The 18,557-nt window shown below is 48.7% G+C and overlaps 1 protein-coding gene across 1 annotated transcript; it reads left to right on the plus strand.

Annotated features, from left to right (window-relative positions):
• Nucleotides 1-1,388: 1,388 nt before the first annotated feature.
• DGAT2 (diacylglycerol O-acyltransferase 2) lies at nt 1,389-15,862 on the plus strand (the record flags this gene model as incomplete). Its single annotated transcript, XM_026850577.1, has 7 exons — nt 1,389-1,530; nt 2,440-2,547; nt 3,395-3,465; nt 9,919-10,123; nt 12,695-12,869; nt 13,425-13,627; nt 14,448-15,862. Coding segments are annotated over 7 exons (1,059 nt in total), but the record flags the coding sequence as incomplete, so codon positions are not given.
• Between the last annotated feature and the right edge of the window lie 2,695 nt (nt 15,863-18,557).

Below are 18,557 nucleotides of genomic sequence, written 5' to 3' on the forward strand. Positions count from 1 at the left end.
AGGATTGCTCATTCAATGTAGATTAAGCTGAGCCAAGGGTCTGAGCTGGATGGGCTGGCTGCAGGGTCTGCTGTGGCTCCCTGTTGATGCCCTTTACGAGCAGGAAATGCTCAGGGAGACACGTAGCTGTCAGTGTAGGGACTGTGTGCAGGCTCAGCATTAAATGGCACTTCAGAGGGTCAGCAAAGAAGCTGCCAAACTAATAGAGCTGTTCTGCAGGTGCAGTTACTGTGCATGAATCCTATTGCCTGGACTATCAGCAAGGGCAGCAGTTAGCGAAGGCTGCAGAGATGCTCCATGTCTTTAAAGGATGCATTAGTGAAATCTGCTTTGTAAAAACTGCCAAAACTGTAAGATCTTCTCTAGAGAGATGTATAAGTATAGATAAGAGGTTCTTCTGCACCAACCTTCCATCTGACTAAGCACGAGCACTTGCTATGGCCTCACCACCCGTTTGGTATCATAGCTGCTTAACAGCATCACATCCCTTCTAACAACAGGTTGGTCCCTGAACAGAAAAGAACATATGTAAATGCGTCTCCTGGTCTGTTCATAGGCCCACAGCTTGGTTTGCATTTTAGCCAGTTACTATGGTGCTTGTGAAATAATTTAATAAAGAGAAGTGAAGGAAGAAGCACTTGCAAGTGCTTCTTTCTTGAGGTTGTTGAGCAGATCAGCAAATGCTGCAGTGGGTGGTTCCTCTGATAGAAATCAAGTCTTTCACTTCAGTATTTTATTTAGGTCTTTCCCCACTTGAATAGCTTCGACTTCTGAGAGTGGCTTTCAACTCCTTCCCTCCTCACTTATTGCTTTAGAAACACCATGACAGTTTTCCTTCCCCTTGGAGCCGTGGATCCCTGGGGTTGATCTGTTGCTCAGCCGGCCCTTGAGCTGAGCTGTGTGAGGCTGGAGTGCAGAGCTTTCCTTGAACACGCACGTAGGAGTTCTGCAACAGGCCTGGTGAAGGGTGGATGAGCAAGAGCTCAGGCCACAGCCTCATGTGTGCTCGCCTGTGGCTTGGGACAGCTGATTCTTGTCTTGTGGTGAACTCAAGGGTTTCCCTGTTATCAAACACCACTTTCAGGAATTGGCAGTTTGAAGCGGGGGCATGTGCTAGGACCACGTGTTAATGTTCTCTGCACTCTTATGGCTCAGTGAAGGGAGGCTTGCTCAGGTGGGAGCTGGTGTCACCCGTTAATCCCCTCCTGTAACCCCAAAACAGCTGGATGTTTGCAGGTGGCAGCCCTTCCCCTTCCAGGATGCTTAAACTCCATGGGAAATATTAGCCTTGAACAAACCTTGCTCTAAAAGCAAACTGCTTGAATGTTGATTTAAAGGCTCCTATTGAAATGAAAAGATTATCTTCACTCAGCGTGCAAATGTAACTTTATTTCTTTTTATTTTTCTTAGGCACAGGATCTAGCATTCTTTCTGCTCTGCAGGATTTGTTTTGGCTATCTAAATCCAAATTAGAGAAACAACTCCAGATCATCTCTGTGCTGCAATGGGTTCTCACTTTCCTTATCATGGGTAAGTAACACCTTTTTGGCCTAAAGCAGAGCTTTTTTTTTGCCTCAGTTCTGGAAGCACGTTAACATTTACATCAGCTGGAATTACTGGATGTGCATTGCAGCAGGACAGTTCCTGGGGTGTGTGGATATTGTAACGCACACTTGGATATTTTGTCAAGAAAGAACTTTGCCTGGCTCTAGAGAAGCATTGGAGCTCTGGCAGAACCTAGCGATGTTAGCTCCTGTCTGTGTCTACCATACAAATAGGATTGAAGCAATTGGAAATCTCTTTTTTGGGGGGGAATGTCCCCAGAGATGGGCACCACGTGTTTGTGTTAGACCCGTAAAATAGTGAAGACTGCTTGTCCCTGGGTACTTGTGTTATGTGAAGCCTCAGGCTGCTCTGCTCCATAGTGTTGTTAATTAAAGTGCAGAAAGACTCCGCAGTCAGTCAAGAACTGTTTCTTCCCAATTCAGTTTTTGCTAAAATGGCAACATCGTTTGTGGGTGGGATCTGGCACCCTGGTGGGGTGTCTGGTGTAATGTGTGGAAGGTTTGTGTAGCTGTGGATGAAACCTCGGTGTGTGCCACAGAAGTCTTTGATGCTCATGAAGTCTTGCTCTTGCCTGGTGAAGCAGCTGCCCTACCTGGAGATGTTCTAGAAGAGAGCTGGAGAAAGCATGAAGGGGAGGTTGATGTACTTCAAAGCAGGGAGCTTTAGAGGAAACTGTCAGCCCTACATAAGGGGTTTTTTAGCTAAATCCGATTTGATAGAGGACTAATGACATCAGGTTGAGACTAAGGCTTCAGTAGAGAAGGGTCAAAAGGCAAGGGTCGTCTGAAAACACCCAACAAACTAATGCAGGTGTAAACAAAGACCAAAACCTGATGATACAACCTTGTTTTCTTCTTTCTCGGCCCTATCCAGGTGTTGCTTGCACTTTAATCCTCATGTACATACTGTGCACAGATTGCTGGGTGATTGCTGCTCTATATTTAGCCTGGCTGGTATTTGACTGGAATACACCAAAGAAAGGTAAATATTGCGGAATAGATTCTTGCTGTTTAGGTGTCCCTCTCCCCATATTTGGACCAAGAAGCACTTTTTTTGCAACGGGTGACTTCCCTTCTCGGTGGAACTTGGCTGAATCACTGACCAAAGGCATTATTTGGTGAAGCATACAAATGTCAGCACTCGGCATAAGCAGTGGCTGAAGGTTTTAATGATGCTGAGGGTAATACAAGATCACGTTCCCTAATATCATGCCATCGATGGCTTTTAGCAACATATTTATTAAGCCGAGGGTCTTCCTTTAGGTCAAAGATCTACCTAAAGATTCAAGATGCTGCTGTCCTCTCCAGCTCTTGCAGCGTTCAGATTATGGCATGGCTGTTCAGATGTGGCTCCCCTACAGAGTCAGTGTTGCTGCAAATAAAGTTTAGTTTAGAGATCACCCTGTAGGCTGCAGCTCTGAGAACCCACTACAGCAATGGCAGTGAGCTTTGATGGCAGCTCCTTTTGTAGCCAGATGAGCACAGTTCTCTGTTGCTTCAAGGCCACTGGACTCATCCAGGATTTTGGCCTTTCCCAAAGGATGAATCTGAGGTTACCACTGAGCTGTTGCTAGCTTAAATTGTCCATTGCCCAGCTACAGCAGATTATCAGGTCAGATCCTATGCTGAATTTGTAGTCAGAGCTGGAAGGACCCTGGAGTGCTGAGCATGGCTGGTTTCACCTGATTTTAGTGAAAGATGCAGGTGTCCCGCTTAGAAGAATGAAATAGTTTGCGTGTCACTAGAGAAATGAAGAATCTGGAGCCTTGTAGGCTTCTTGGGCAACCGTGTGGAAAGAGCTTTAAAAACATGTTGGCTTTTTTCTGCAGGTGGAAGAAGATCCCAGTGGGTGAGAAACTGGACTATATGGAGGTACTTCAGGGATTATTTTCCAATAAGAGTAAGTAACAGTTTGTGTATTGGGACTTAACTGTTTGATTGGAAATAACCCCTGTGGCCATGCTGTAGCTGCACTCGTCTGTCCGTGACACTGAACTGTAAGCAGGAGGTGGCTGGCTTACCATTGCCGTACTACTGCTTGGAGTAGCTGTGGTTCTAAACTCTGAAGGGTATCACCAGTGATGGTGTCACGATTTGTAGAAGCCGCTGCTTATCACCAGACTTCTTGAGGCCATCTGCCATGTAGCAGTAAGGCTCCCTCTTCATCCCTCCAAGTTCTCTTCTGTGCTGCAGCAGTCCTGTGTTGTGCCTAACCCTCCCTTTGTTCCCCTCTTGTAAATCGAGCTTAGTTTTGGTCTGGTTTCCAGTTACTCCCTAGGGCAGCAGTGTATTGGGTAGGAGTAGTGGGGAACCCTGTGTACCACAAGTCCTACTTCACAGGGAGCAGTGGAATAGGCTCTGAAGTCTAGCTGCTTTGGAGAAAGGGGGGTTTCCAGCAGTGGGAATGGCTCCAGATCTCTAGCTTGTAACTTGCTCACCGTATGATTATATATGATTATATATGATATATGTTTTCCCTGCTAATTCAGGTGTGTTGCAGACAGAGGACAGGGCTGCCAGTCTGCTCTGGGGCCTGCAGAATTAGCTGAAGGACTTGGAAGGGAGCAGGGGCCAAATTCAGCTAAGAGGGAACTCGATCCTCTTTGGAAGGACACACAGCTGAAAGGACTATTATGTAAGGCTGTTGGCAAGTTTTATTCGTCCTGAGCAAAATGGAGGGACCTTGCCATGGCCTTTGATGAACCACCCTGCCCTAAGATAGTCCAGCCTCAGAAGCAGTAGGGAATCCAGTTCCAGTAGGAAGCCAGAGTGGTGTAGACTGGATTCCTCCTTTGCGAAGTCAATTGAACTCTCAGGGTGCCTGAGCGTGCTGCCGGTGAACACTTGCCGCGTTCTTGCTGCTATTATTATCAAGTAATTCTTGGCAAATGTAGGTCTCCACGGAAAAACACACTGCAACTGCACGGGCTGCAAGTGGCTGGTCAACCCGGGTGTCACAGCTAATGGAGAACAGATCATGTTCTATTGCTGAGGGATGAGTTGTCCTCTAGTACCAAGTCTTCAGTACTGCATCAAACCCTGCCTTCTTGATATTGCTGAAGGCTAAAATGGGCTAAGTCCTTCAAGGGACTTGGTTCAAGAGGATCACCAGTAATGGGCTGGTCCCCTGGTTTCACCACTCCTCTGATGGTGTATTTGGCCCCTGTCTTCATGGAGACGCACTCTGCACCAGCCACGCAGGTCAGATCCACTGTAGATATTAGAAGTTTGCCAAACAGTTGGAATATTCAAGTAGCTTTAGAGATGAGATCGGGGAGATAAACTGAACTGCCTCTGTTTTAGATGAATACTTGCTAGTTCACACAGTCCATTTGCGAGATTTTTATAGCAATAATTCCTTTGTTACTGAAGGGATGGAGTTGTGCAAGGTTTATGCAGCCCACTGGGAAATGATATGCAAACACAGCACATGGGGGCTGGCAGCTGTGGGGTAGCGTGGGGGAACAGCCGGCTGGTTGCATGGTGCTAAAAACCTGCTACAGGGATCATGGGGCTGCGAGGTGTTGGGGCTGCTGGTCTGCAATTATGGGAATTAATATGATTTCTCATAAGGAGTGGTACCAACCGCCAGAATGGCTTGGGCTTGAACTTGCTAAGAGCATGGGAACTCCCTGAATAAGCTATTTACCTGTCTTCAGTCAAGAGGGAGGCTGGTCTAGAGACGGCCACTTCTTTCAGTCTGCCTGCAGAATTCCCCTCGGCTGGATCCTGAGCTGTCTGTGTAAAGGCTCAGCAGGGCTTGGTTTGTCTCCCAGGCGTGTGGTTTGTCAGGGTGGTCATCTGCTGCCCCCCATCCTGTGCCACGAGCACCACGAGGGCAGATGGCAGCAGTGACAGCCTTAGCAGCGGCACTCCTAATGCTAAACTTGGCTTTGGCAAGCTCCTCAGTGGCTGCAGATCTAAAGGCCAAGGTTTCCTCGTACCGAGCTGGCGTCAGCTCAGGATGCAGGCTGGGTCTGGCCAGCCTGGAACACCACCAGGATCGACCTCTGACAGAGCTCTGTGTTAAACTTGTGGCTAGATCTGCTGCATTCTTCCACAGCTCTACCGGCTGGCATCAGGCTGGCTTTAGCAGAGCAGCTGGGTGAGAAGCAGTCAGCAGTGCCTCCCATCCTGAAACAGTTCTGTTGTACCTGTATCTGGAGATAGTGGGTTGTGATTTGTAATACCCGGTGGATTTGAGAACCAGCCTGGATCTGGCTGAATTCCTCAGCATGAGCAGAGGTTGTCCACATCCACTGGGGCTTTGTGCAGCTGCTCTGACAGGAATAAGCTATTTTAGGCCACTAGAAGCTTAAGTTTGTCTGCTGCTTAGTGACTGGGCTTGCAAAATAGTGCTTTAAGCTAAGCAGTGCGTGAACCCGCTGAGGAAGCTGCCAGTGAGCTAAATCCTGGTGTTGAACCAGCAGGTGAAGCCCAAGCTCTTGCCAGGGTGAGCGTGGTGCTGTGGGCCTGGCTGGGCTCAGCCCCACTGCTCCAGAGGCAGTGTCTGGTCCTGGCAGCCCCCCGAGCACATCCTGCTGATCTGGGGGTGTCACGGGGGGAGTGCCACAATCTAAAGGTCTTGTTTAGGGAAAGCAGTCATCCCCTGAGCATGTGAGAACAGCTACTGCTTATCTCCACAGGCAATAGCACTTCAGATAGTGAGGACTGCAGACCTTTGGCTCACCTTTATCAAGCAGTGAGCACTTCAGATGGGAGCAGTGGGACCTTCTCCATCTCCTGCTGGGATGGGAGAGTCAGCACTGTGCCAGAGCAGGGACTGTTGCAAGACAGTGACTTTTTTTGCAGTGTTTTGTCTTGCACTCTGACTTGGCTGGCTTCTTGGCAAAGCTTCTCCTTAGTTGTTGATGTAGATGACCTACAGGATGGAAACGGAGGATTTGGTTCCTGTATGTGATGGTAACACTGAGAGGCTGGAGGGGTCTTCAGGTCCTGGCCTGCACTGCTGAGAATGTAACAGCATTTCTTCCATAGTGCTGCTGGGTGTGAAGGAGCTCATTTCAATTGTTTGGTTGTTTTGCAAACTTAAATGCTCGCTTGTGCTGCAGGATGAGCTCTTAATTTTTCTGCTTTCCGCATGTTTCTGTGGTCACTGTGCTGCTCAGCTTGCCGGTAGGCTGGGCACCCACCTAGACAACTCATCTTCATCCTGCTCTTGGCTGGCTCCTGGTGCTGAGCAGCAGTGTCTCTGCAGTACCCTTTCTCCACACTTGAATATGCTATTTAATCATCCCATTCCTACAAATAAAATTGGCAATACTGTTCTTTGGGCATATCTGGCACTCAAATACTAACACTAAGGTTTTTTTACCATGATTGCCCTGCTTTTTTGCTTCTGTAGGCAGTCTTAGATCAGTTTAAAGAAATCTGTTATTGTTAGAGCAGATGGATGGACCTTTACCCCCACTGAAACAGGTTTAGTCTCGGACAGCAGCCGGGAACAGGCATGTTACTTCAGCGGGGTGAAGGTCCAGCTTCAGTCCCAGCACTGTAATGGTCCAGCTGGGATGCAGCAAGGACATGCGGCCTCTGTCTCATCATGGGAGCACTGAGGCTTCACGGAACTGAGGGCTGTGTGGGACTGGAGAAGACCTTGAAGGCAAAAGGAAAAACCTGTTGGGGGCTCAGAACAGAGATGCAAAAGTGTTGTCAAATGACAGTTACAGCAGTTCCTTGGGCCAGCCCAGTAAGGCAGCCCAGCAGCTCAGTGTTTGCTTGCCAAGGGGAAAGGTGCAAGAAAACTAGTAGTGAGTGATCAGCCTCCTAAGGAAAGCTTCAGTCTTGTCTGAGACTAGAAATAAGTGATTACTGCACTTCAGAAATTTTGGCTTCCAAGTGAAATGTAGGGAGACCTGAAGGCTCTGCCTTTGGTGCTGGCAGGTCAGACCCTGGGCTGAGTTTATGCGTTAGCAGATCTAAGACCTGTACCACTTGCAGATAAGGGCACCAACCTGTCTGATGCCTGGCAGCCTGTGGGTGTCCTGGCTTGACTTGGGTGGAGGAGGACATCTTCATCTTCTGTGAACCGAGAACCTGTGGAGTTGTCCCTCAGTGACAGCCTGTGTGGGACAAACTGGGGAAAAGCACATATATATGAAAGCCAGGCTTTCATAGGACTCTAAATCCCTGTTGTGAGCACCTGATTCTCAATTGAGTCTCCAGGGCTGCTCAGATCTTCCCCTTCTGCCTCGCCACAGGTATGCAGGCGAGTTGGTTCCCTGCATACCCTTTGCCTTGCTCCCGCACTCCTTGTGCGAGGGGTGTGGGTGAGTGTGGTGAGTATCACCAACCCTTTGCCTCCGTAACAGGAGGTTTTGGAAAGCAAACACAGAGTGATTAGGCTGCTGCTTGGCCGGGGCTTGTACAAGGTATGCAAGCGATGGGCTCCAGGGTGACCCGTGTGTCGTGGCCCATTGTGGAGTGGCTGGAGCAGGGTCCTTGCTGTGGCTGGCAGTGGCAGAACAGAATGGCTTTAAGAACAGATGCATGGCTCTGCCAATCTCAGCTCACAGATGCCTCATGCTCCACAGAAGGACAAGCTCTCTGTTTCAGCCAGCTTCCTTTTAATGTGGCTGTGCTTGATGCAGGTGAAGGATGAGGCTTGGAGCCTGGAAATCATCACCCTGCTCTGAAAAGAGCTCTAAGGAGGGGTCTACCACTGGTCCAACTGAGCCATGTTTGTCTAGCCACCAGGCCTTCAGTCCACGCTACGACCAAGCAAGAGCTGACAGATGGAGGTGTTGCTTACCCTATAATTGCTCTTTTTGCTCTCCAGTCTTTCCTGGAGAGTGATTTCCAGTCTGTAGTCTGGGAGCACTGTTTGTCCTAACTGGTCAAGGGACAGCCCTTTGGCCCTGGGGAGTGAAAGCAAAGCCATCTACTAACTGGGCAAGAAGAGAAAGGGGAGAAAAGATGTCTTGGTGTGACACAGGCCATGGGGGTCTACAGAGCTTCCACAAGCATCTGCACACACTTCCTGGAGCCCAACGTGACCTCAGGGCTAAGAGGAAAGCATGGAGAGGGGTAGTCAGCTGGCTTAACCCACTGCTGTGTCATGTCTGTATTGCAGCTGCTGTCTTAAATAGCACGAGTGCTGTAGCGTTATCTGGGGTCAGTGGTGGGAACGTGGGGAGGAGGGGATCGGATTTCTGGGCACGCCGCTTCAGCGTGTCGCAATGGCACTTCAGCTCTCTTAGCAGGATTCAACAAAATGGACTTGCTTACTGCCAAAGCACTTCTTGGCTAAGACAGCGGGGTACGTCATGGTGGTGTGACGTCTTGGAAATCTGCGCTTTTTCCTACAGGAGCTGACAGTGACCTTTGCGTGTACAATTTGGGGAACAGGCTGCGGTTATTCAGCACCTCATGCTGGAGGTGAAACTGGGGCTTATAGGTCCCAGTCTGAGAGCTGCCGGGGTGTTGCTGGCAGCAAAACCAGGCACCGTTGAAGCCTGAAAAAAATACTTTATCCCAACTTATGTAGGGTGATGCAGTACTCCTGTTGTATGCTTACTCAGACCATTTGTGTACTACTAACGGAGTGAAAAAAAAAAAAAAATCCTCTGGCAGTAGTGGTACCCGGGCATGGGTTGTGCTGTGCATGGCCTAGACAGGTTTGGAGTGTCCGTGCTGAGCAAACAGATGAGTAAATGGTTAGGAATATTGTTAACTCTGCTCCTGGAGCACGCCCTGCAGAAATTGGAGCACTGCTGTGGTTGGCTTGAGGGATCTTGTTGGGCCTTTGGCCAGAGCAAAACCTCCTGAAAGGAGGGATAGTTTCCACCCCTCTGCACCTTTTCCCTCTGGGATGGTGGCCAGTAGGCGTATTAGGTGGTTGGGTCTTTTTTTCAGGTATTAAGTAAACTTGATTTTGTTACGGGATATTGATTTTTATTTCCACCCCCCTCATACTGGGATGTGAGCCACTAATGTGCTGAGAGCAGGGCCTGGAAGGAGGCGTAGCTGTGGCTACAGAGCCATGAAGAACTTGGTTGGTTTGGGCAAGAGGCTTGGAAGAATACCTTTGAGGGGCATAGAGAGACAAAGGGCCCAGGTTACTGCAGCCCAAGCCCAATTGCTGCTTGTCTGGCAGTCTGCTCATGGCGAAGATCAGCCTGTTTATCCTGCTCTCTCTGCTTGGGGAGCTGAAGTGGCTGTTCTCACCACAGCCTCTGAAATCCAGGACAGCCCATCCCTCAGGTCTGAGCCTGTTCTCCCTGGTGGGAAGAGAGACAAAAGCTGGGGACTTAGACTTTTTTTTTTTTTCTCCATTTTTAATTATTACCTGAAAATATCTGTCTTGATGTGAGGTCACTCTTTTCTTTCCTAGCTGGTTAAAACCCACAATCTGCTGACCACCAGGAATTACATTTTTGGGTACCATCCCCATGGCATCATGGGCTTGGGCGCCTTTTGCAACTTCAGCACAGAAGCCACAGGTGTTGGCCAGAAGTTTCCTGGGATCCGACCGTACCTTGCTACCCTGGCCGGGAACTTCAGGATGCCCATTTTGAGGGACTACTTAATGTCTGGCGGTAAGTACAAGCGCACTGTGTTCCTTCTCCTCATGCCCTTGCCTCTGAGCTGCCTTCCCCCCTTTCAAGTGACAAGCTGTGGCAGAAGCTCATGTAACCACTTCTCTTCAATATCATCACCCAAACGTTGCTTTCATGTGGTGATCTTACCGAGTGCTGTCACGCATCTGGGTCTTACGGTGGTGACGGATGCTCTCTTGATGCAACCCCGTTTTTAGGTGCCTGCCAAGAGTAAAGAGTCTGGGCTACTTCATGGTTTCAGCTGCTTGGAATCGCTCCTTCCCTGCATGTATTCCTATAGCTGGGTCACAGGGATGAGGCAGTGCTAGAAGCTTGCTGAATGACATAAATAGGTCTGTTCTAATGGATTCCCCTACTTTAATGGTGGAGGCCTTGTAGCTTATGACCGGGTGGAAGAAGCAGTGTTGACAGCCTCATGAAACCATGTTCTTGGATGGCCTGAGCCTCCTTTTCAGAGTGTGGATGCCCGTTGGTTAGATAGATATGAGAAAGTAATGTTTAAAGACTGTGAACTGAAGAGTCCAGCACCCTGTTTGCTGTTCCTGGAACAAATTCATCAATAAATTACTTTAAAACAGGCATCTTCATCTGGTATTTTAGCTGAACTTGACTCATGGCTGGGGAGAGGCTAGGAGTAGCTGTACTTGGCTATGACTTGCTAGGTTTGACTGTTTTCAAGATTGCTGCCTTAATTTGGTGAGGAAGAAGAAAACCAACTGGAACCGGTGCAGAAAAGGTGTTTGTCCTGTCTAGGAAGGGCAGTATTTCAAGCTGGTTTCTGTCTTCCTGCACCGGATGGAAGTTGCTGTGTGAAGTCCATAATTCCCCTAATCTTGGAATTCCACAGGACAGCAGAGCACAAGAGGTTGGGATCTGCTTTCCAGTCTGTTGTGTCTGTAAACTTAGTTCATGTGTGCCTTAAGTTTTTCATGCGGCATCAGCCTTTCTGATATTTAAATAAAGCGCTCAATCTGCTCAAGATGACTGGTAGATAAATCTTGTGGCCAGGCAGGGTTTGTCCCTCCTTGTTTGGAGGGAAGGTGGGAGTAGACATGAGCAGCATCACTGTGGACAGGTCTGGCTTGGCTATCCCTGAGCATTACAGTTAAATCGGTGGGAAATTCTGCTTCTGCTGTACTTCAGGTTAAAGTAAGACCATAGGTGTGATCTCTTGCACAAAGTTAATTCTCTGAAAGCCATAATTTGTCTTCACTTTCTTATACTGACATTTAAGGGTGTCACTACAAAGGATTTAACATCACTTGGGAAGTGCTGATAGATCCCTCGATCCTTTGTTTTGTGGATGAACCACTTCAAGTGAAATCCTACCAAATATTAGTGTACCAATTCCCATACTTAGCTGGTTTACAACCGACTGTTGTGTATTACAATGTTTTATAGCCTTCTAGAGATTAGAGCTGCAGCAGGGATCCCCTAAGGCATGAGGAAACGGCTGGAAAATCCTCTCTACTGTGTAAATGTGCTAAAGAGCACAGTTGCCACTTGTCTGCATGTGTTGTTGCATTTTGTAGGGGAGGAAGTTCAGTGGTTAGCACAGTAGCAATCTCCTCCTGCTCACAGGTGTGAAACGGCTGAACACAAATGTGTGCTGCCCTGTTACCCGGGGCTGTGTAGTCAGTGAGCCTTGGTGTGGAGAATGGGAGAAGAACGAAAGCTTCTGTCTGTCCTGCAGAGCAGCGAGCATAGCCTGAGCCTTTCAGAGGAAACGTGGTCAGAGATAGAGCTGTGCTGAAAGAAATGAGTTTTTCATCTTCAGATCCAGCTGACGTGTCTTGAGGGAGGTTTGCTCCCCTGTGGTCTGGAGCTGGGATTAGGTGGTGACCTTGAAGCCCAGATACACATAAAGGCTCGCAGACTTGCCCTGTATAATTCCACAGGACTCCTTCATTCATCATTTAGGTCTTGGCTCAAGTGAGGACTACTGTGAGATGTGCAGAATCACCTTCTAAAATTAAATTGTGTAATACTGCCCTCCCTAGTGCAATGACCTCAAGTACTCAGACATGTTGTGTGGATGGGAATGTAAATGATGGCATCTCGCTTCTCCTTGGTTTATCCTGGCCAAAAATGTGAGGCATGAGCAAGCTCTGACGGTAACGGTAGGATGAAAGCATGAGTTTCAGGATTTAGACTCTCATCCATCAAACTGACACAAGTGCTTTGCTGCCCCAATGAGGGTAAGCCAGTCTCTAATGCAACCTGGACTTGGAGGGAGGATGCCAAAGGCAAATGTTCTAAGCACAGAAGAAAATCCTTGCTGAATTCTTGTGTGTTAAGGGCAGCTTTTTGAGCTACTGCTGGTGGAACTTGTCTGTGACCAAGTCCAGTGCTGTCCAGGTCTGTTAACTGCTTGTTTAGTTGAGGAGCAGGTTGGCCATTGACATGCCCAACCCTCTATGACCACAGGGAAGCTGGACAACTCCAGTTGCCATCAAGGCACAAACTCTTTGCTACAAGTACGGCAAGTGGTGTTGTCAGGGTGATCTTAGTCTTGCAGCTTGAGCCTTGTGTCTGTTCCTGGTCATGCAGGTATATGTCCTGTGAACCGCGACAGCATAGACTACATCTTGTCCAAGAACGGCACTGGAAACGCCATCATCATCGTGGTGGGAGGGGCAGCGGAGTCCCTGAACTGCACCCCAGGGAAGAACTCTGTGACCCTGAGACACCGGAAAGGATTTGTGAAACTGGCTCTACGGCACGGGTAAGAGAGAAGCTCGGTGCTAGGGCAGCGCTGCTAACACAAGAAAGGTGCTCTCACCCCCCCAAGCAGCTGATGTCTTGGATGGATTCTCCCTTCTGCAGCCCTGCTGTGTGGATGTGTGCCCAGAGCACCAGAGACAAGGGCCTGTCCTCTGGCTTCTGCCCCTGAGCAGGGGACAGGGTAGGAAGGTGCCCAGGACTGAGGCAGGTGTCGGTCACCTGCATGGGGCATCCCCTGTGCAGCCCGTGATCTCCAGGGATCCCGTGTGTCTGAAATGGGATGTCCACCAAAAATCAGAGATGAGAATATAGGGAAGCATATTCCACGCCTGACTGGGTAGCGTTTCACGGGCCTCTTGCCAGTACAATTCTCTTGCATGCCTTAAAAGTATCTACTATTATCACGTCGAGTTTGGCTGACTGATGTCAGTGCTGTGTGCTGAAAACAAAGCTCTGGCAAATGTGCAGCCTCCAAGAGTCCAGGGCAGCAAGGGGTTGCTGTAGTATTGACCGCAGACCAGGGATGCGGGGTCCTAACATCTTCCCGTCTTTCTAGCGCGGACTTGGTTCCTGTCTACTCCTTCGGTGAGAACGAAGTGTACGAGCAGGTGATCTTCGAGGAGGGCTCCTGGGGAAGATGGGTTCAGAAGAAGTTTCAGAAGCACATTGGCTTTGCTCCATGTATCTTTCATGGCCGTGGCCTCTTCTCCTCCAACAGCTGGGGGCTGTTACCTTACTCCAAGCCCATCACTACTGTTGGTAAGGTCTTGGTATAAACTCTCTAGGTGTGCTTCTCTAGGTAGTGGCATACTTGAGCCTATGACATACCCCGGGGCTCTAGCTTGGTCTTGGAGTCTGGACTATAAAACTCTCTTCTCCCTTCTGTCTAAGGCCTTCTAGCACAGCTGAGGCTGAGCTGGAATAGTTTCCATGGGCCACAACCCTCTGACCATGCTCTACGGCCAGCCAGTTTTGCAAGTGAGCTCTATGGAGGAAAAAAAATGTTGTAGCTGCTCCCTTCTCTGGTCTTGGATGGCTCAGTTCGAAGCAGTGGGCCCCTCCACACTCCTAGGACTGGTAGTGTGATGCTGTCTGTCAGCTGAATCTTAATGTCAAGGCTAAAATTTCCCTTTAAGTCTTTCTAACCCAAAGCAGCAAGGATTTGAGGGAGAGAAAAAGAAAAAATGCTGCCTTTGCTTTTGCAGTGTGTACAGGGGAATGCACAAGAACTGCAGCCTTTAGTCTTGGTTCCTGTTAACCGAGGAGGGGTTTGCCACTCTGTAAACAGAAGCAGGAGGGACTTCCCAACCCCCTGGCACAGTAGAGGCTCTGCCCTGCTGGCATTTGTGTAGCTAAAACGGATCTGAGTATTGCTGCAGATGGGATGAGGGTCCTGGGGGTGGGAGAGTTTTGCTTCAGAGCCCAGCCAAACTGGGGGAACTGGGGCAAACCTGCCATAATGGCAAGCTGTGCTGTGTCGGGGTGGATGTGCTGAACTGCCTGTGGCCATGGAGGATAAATCTCCAGGCTGTACAGGAGCGTTCAACCTAACGTGTGGATCTTTCCCTCTTACCATCAGTTGGGGAGCCCATCACCATCCCTAAAATCGATAATCCGTCCCAGAGGGAAGTGGACTTCTACCACAGCATATACGTGGACTCCCTGATCAAACTCTTTGACAAGTATAAGAGCAAATTTGGCCTGCCAGAGTCTGAGGTCTTGGAAGTCAACTGAGGGGACTGGCTCAGCAGCACCTCCTTCTCTCAGAATCACCACACCTTCTCCAGGAGTCCAAGCTGTCATCGTGTACTTGAAAGCATGTGTGGGTGTATGTGTCTCTCAAAGGAAGTGTTTAAAGTATTGCTAGACCACTTTTACAAATAAAAGGCTTTATTTTGGATAAATCCCGTTACAAATGTCTTTCTATCCAAAAAAGCACAACTCCCTGTTGCGTGAGGATTTGGCTGAGGGAAATGATTGCCTTTGTAATCTGCTCTAGAATGCTGTTGGATTTCCAGCAATGGATTAGAAGCATTCCTACAGCTATTGCACCCACTAGCAGAGGCTTTTTTTGGGAGAGCAGGATCTTTTTTCAGTCAAAGCAGCAGGTTGATTTGACTGGGATGGTGATACGATAGGTGTGTTGCCCAAGAGCCATGTTGAGGCATGCTTACACAGCACAAGGGCGTTTCTGCTTTGGAAAAGGCCCTTCTGAAAGCACAAGCAGGCTGCTGAACCCCTCGGTGTGGCACCTGCTGTGGATGGTGTGGGAAACCAAGGGTTATGAGTCTGGACCTCATTCCGTAGTGTGGTGCATACTCTGGTGGTTGTAACTTCACCACTTGTATTTTGAATGTCAGTTTAGAAGCAGGTCTGTCCCAGGTGCTGCTTTGCACAGAGGTTAGTAGCTGGAAATACGGGACTCCTTCATCGCCACAAAACTCCAAGGACAAGTTGTAGGAGGGGTGGGATGATGCAATCACGTGGCCCCCGTGTTGCAGACCCTTAGGGTCGCCTGTAGGGATAAATGCAGTGGGACTCTTCATGGAAGTGTTTTGAATCCCAAAAGCATTTGGGGAAAGCTAGGACTAGCTTCTGCCCAAAGATGGCTTTTAAATATTCTGTCCAGGGAATGTAAAGGAGTAGCCTTTTCACGTCTAGGATCTAAAGTGAGTGGCTTTTTAAAGTGTTTATAAAATGTTTACGTGAATGTTAAGGCTGCTTGTAGTGAGATTTCTTCAGAGTACAACGTGTTTTATGTGTAAACCTGAAACACTGCACTACTTGCATGTCTGACTTGCCTTTTCCGTGGTTCAGTTGAGTGTATTTTTGAGCTCCAAAACGTGCCTTTTTACCATGCAAGATGATGGTCCTTCACATTCCTGGAATCTTGCCTCTAAAGACAAATGTTCATCTGTCATATTTGATAGACTATTGTATTATGGAGTACCGATTTTTGTACAAATTTCTAGAAATAAACTTGGGCAAAAATAGCGGGCTTGCTTTGGTCTCGTTGGTGTTGCAGTGGTATGTGGCTATGTTCATGTTCCAGCAATTGTTTGTGGTGTTGCAGCTGTGCCTTGGCTTTGCTGGGGAGAGAACCGGTCTGTCCAAAAGCAGACCCACACTGCTCTGCATTGTCCCTGCATGGGACACACGGGACAGGCTGAGCAAATCTTTGTGGGTTTAGGGTGGGTTTTTGCCTGTTGGTGTGTAAGGAGCTAAGGCAGCCTACATCTATGGATCTCCTTTTTCTGAGCAGAGAAAGTTGCCCTGTTGCTCCTTTCAGCAAACTACTTTGGATTTTGTTGCTGCCTAGCAGCCAAAGAGCTCGACTGCATCCCTGGTCCTCAGCTGAGGAGATTCTTCCAGCTCCTCTTAGAGCCCTCTGCCTTCTACCACTGGAGGTGCAACGTGCTCCAGCGATAGTGCACGTTGCTCTGAAGTTCCTGTGGGTTCTTTCAGCAACAAGTGAGGGTTTAACTTCTTGCCTGGTGGGCTGGGGCTGGCCTATGAGCTATGGAAGTGGTCTGTCAGTACTAGCTGACTTCCACAGGCTGGCACTGCTGCTCTTCAAAGTGAAAGCCAAACCTACTCTTTGCCCTTTTCAGACTTGACCAAAGAGGATTTGAAAGTCCCATTCCAGAAGAGAAACCTGCTGTGTTGTTTGCTTCCCCTTTTCCTCACCCCTGGTAGAATTGATTTGGTCCTGTTTTCTGCTAGCAAACATTAAGGCTGGGTTTCCAGAGACTGATCTGGAAACGTGTGGCCAGAAAAGCCATGAATGCTCTGCCCAAGCCATTAATGACAGTTTGTCACCAGACAAGACCCTCGAAACCACCCTCGGTACAAACCGGTGGAGGTCAGTTCTCGCAGAGCTTTTTCCAAGCAATGTTTTCAATTCTCGAGTCATACATCGAAGCACGGCTGCTGCTTGCAAATCCCCCTAGAGCAGAGGAGGGAGGGAGTTACTTCAAATAAGGATCTGTTCCTGCAAAGGGCTGCAGTAATCGCTGTCCTGTAATTGTCCATATTGCCAGGTCACATCGGCTCTGCCCAAACTCTTGCCTGTGCTGGAAGTCCTGTTAATCAAGGTCTAACATGAGATTGCCACTGAATATTGTTCTTTTCTACTACTTAGCACCACTCTACTAAAGAAAACTTACCCTTCGATCTCATCTTGTGCCCAGAGCAAGAGCCCAGGTCAGAAGATACTCGTATTTGTTAACGATGTGTTTGTTGACTGAAAATTTGCTGGAAAAATTGCTTGTGCCCGTGTTGCACGCTGTTTCTGCCCTTTCCGTATTTTGTGCCCCCATTAACACGGCAATGTGGAGCCACGGGGTGGTGTGAGGGGCCGTGTTTGCCATTTTGTCCCGGCAGTGCTGTTACACCATTAACCCCTGAGCCGCAGGGCGGTGTCAGACTGTCAGACGATGGCAGCTGTCTCAGCCCCACACGCCATTTCCTCAGCCAAGCCTCGACGTCCCGTTGCCGTGAGGACGAATCCTGCCTGGAGCTAGAAGGGCTGCGGGTGCGTGCAGGGCAGAGCCAGGGGACGAGGGGGACGTGTGGGGGCTGAAGGCGTCAATGGCCTCCCCGCCCCTCGGTACGAGCACTGTGGCCATCGGGGCATGTGCACATGGGGAACACGGGGCAGGAGTAGGGAGCGAGCTCTGCAGAGACTGGTGGCGGCTTTACAAATTTTGAAGCCAAAAGCCAAATACAGTTTTAGAATTTAATTGAAATAAGAATAAGCAAAACCGCGTGGGGTACGCCGGGGAGTCTCTGCTCCACCACAGACGCACACCGTGTAAACGGACCCACCCCCTTTATAGTCTTTTCTGGTACATATTCATAAGATGGGTGTCTTTAGTCTGCGCAAGTGTAGTGGAGTTTCTCAAATCTCAGATTGAGAGGGAGGTTCTCCGGTGTTTTACCACTCCTTTTCCCACCAAAACGAGGGTCCTTCTGGTACTTTTCCATCAAAACGAGGGTCTGCCTGATCCAAGAGTCTGGTACTTTTCCATGACGTGCCTTAACAACATAGTCAAAACACCAACATAGCCATTGCATAGTCTGAGATTACAAAGCCTCGAACCCAATTTAAAGATAAAACCCCAATAACATTTCTCTTTATATATATCATAAAATATTTACAACACATACATTTGTATTAAAGGTCAGTGTGTTTCATAAACACGAATCATCATCACATTTATTACAGTGGGGACGGTATAAGAGGGGCTGCGTGCTGCTTTCTGCCGTGGTTTTTCATTTCTCTTTATCATCTTCTCAAGCTCTCGCCTGCTGAAGTTTTTCTCTTGCTTTCTCTCCGTTGCTGGCCGAGCTTTGTCCCCATCACCTGCACCAGAACCGGATCAGCAGGACGCCGCCAGACTCGTGGAGGTGGCAACTGCTCTTGCTGCATCTCTTTTGTTTGCTTATTTAGGCATTCTGACTTTTCCTTTCTTCTTCCTTCTGTCCTGTAGCTCCATTATTTTGTGAAATAAAGCTTACAGGGTTTGTGCAGCATCTGACCTGGTTTGTGTCTTCAACTAGCTCTTGGGATCGTTTAAGAACTCTCCCTGATACTGGATCAGGACAGCGTGATAAAGCTGTTCTCACAGTCTGTTTTGAGAAATGGATATCTTCGCTTTCCTGTGGACCTGTCTTGCCTTTAGCTCAG

Source organism: Athene cunicularia (genome assembly GCF_003259725.1).
Source record: "Athene cunicularia isolate RWA chromosome 1 unlocalized genomic scaffold, athCun1 chr1_part1, whole genome shotgun sequence".
NCBI lineage: Eukaryota > Metazoa > Chordata > Aves > Strigiformes > Strigidae > Athene > Athene cunicularia.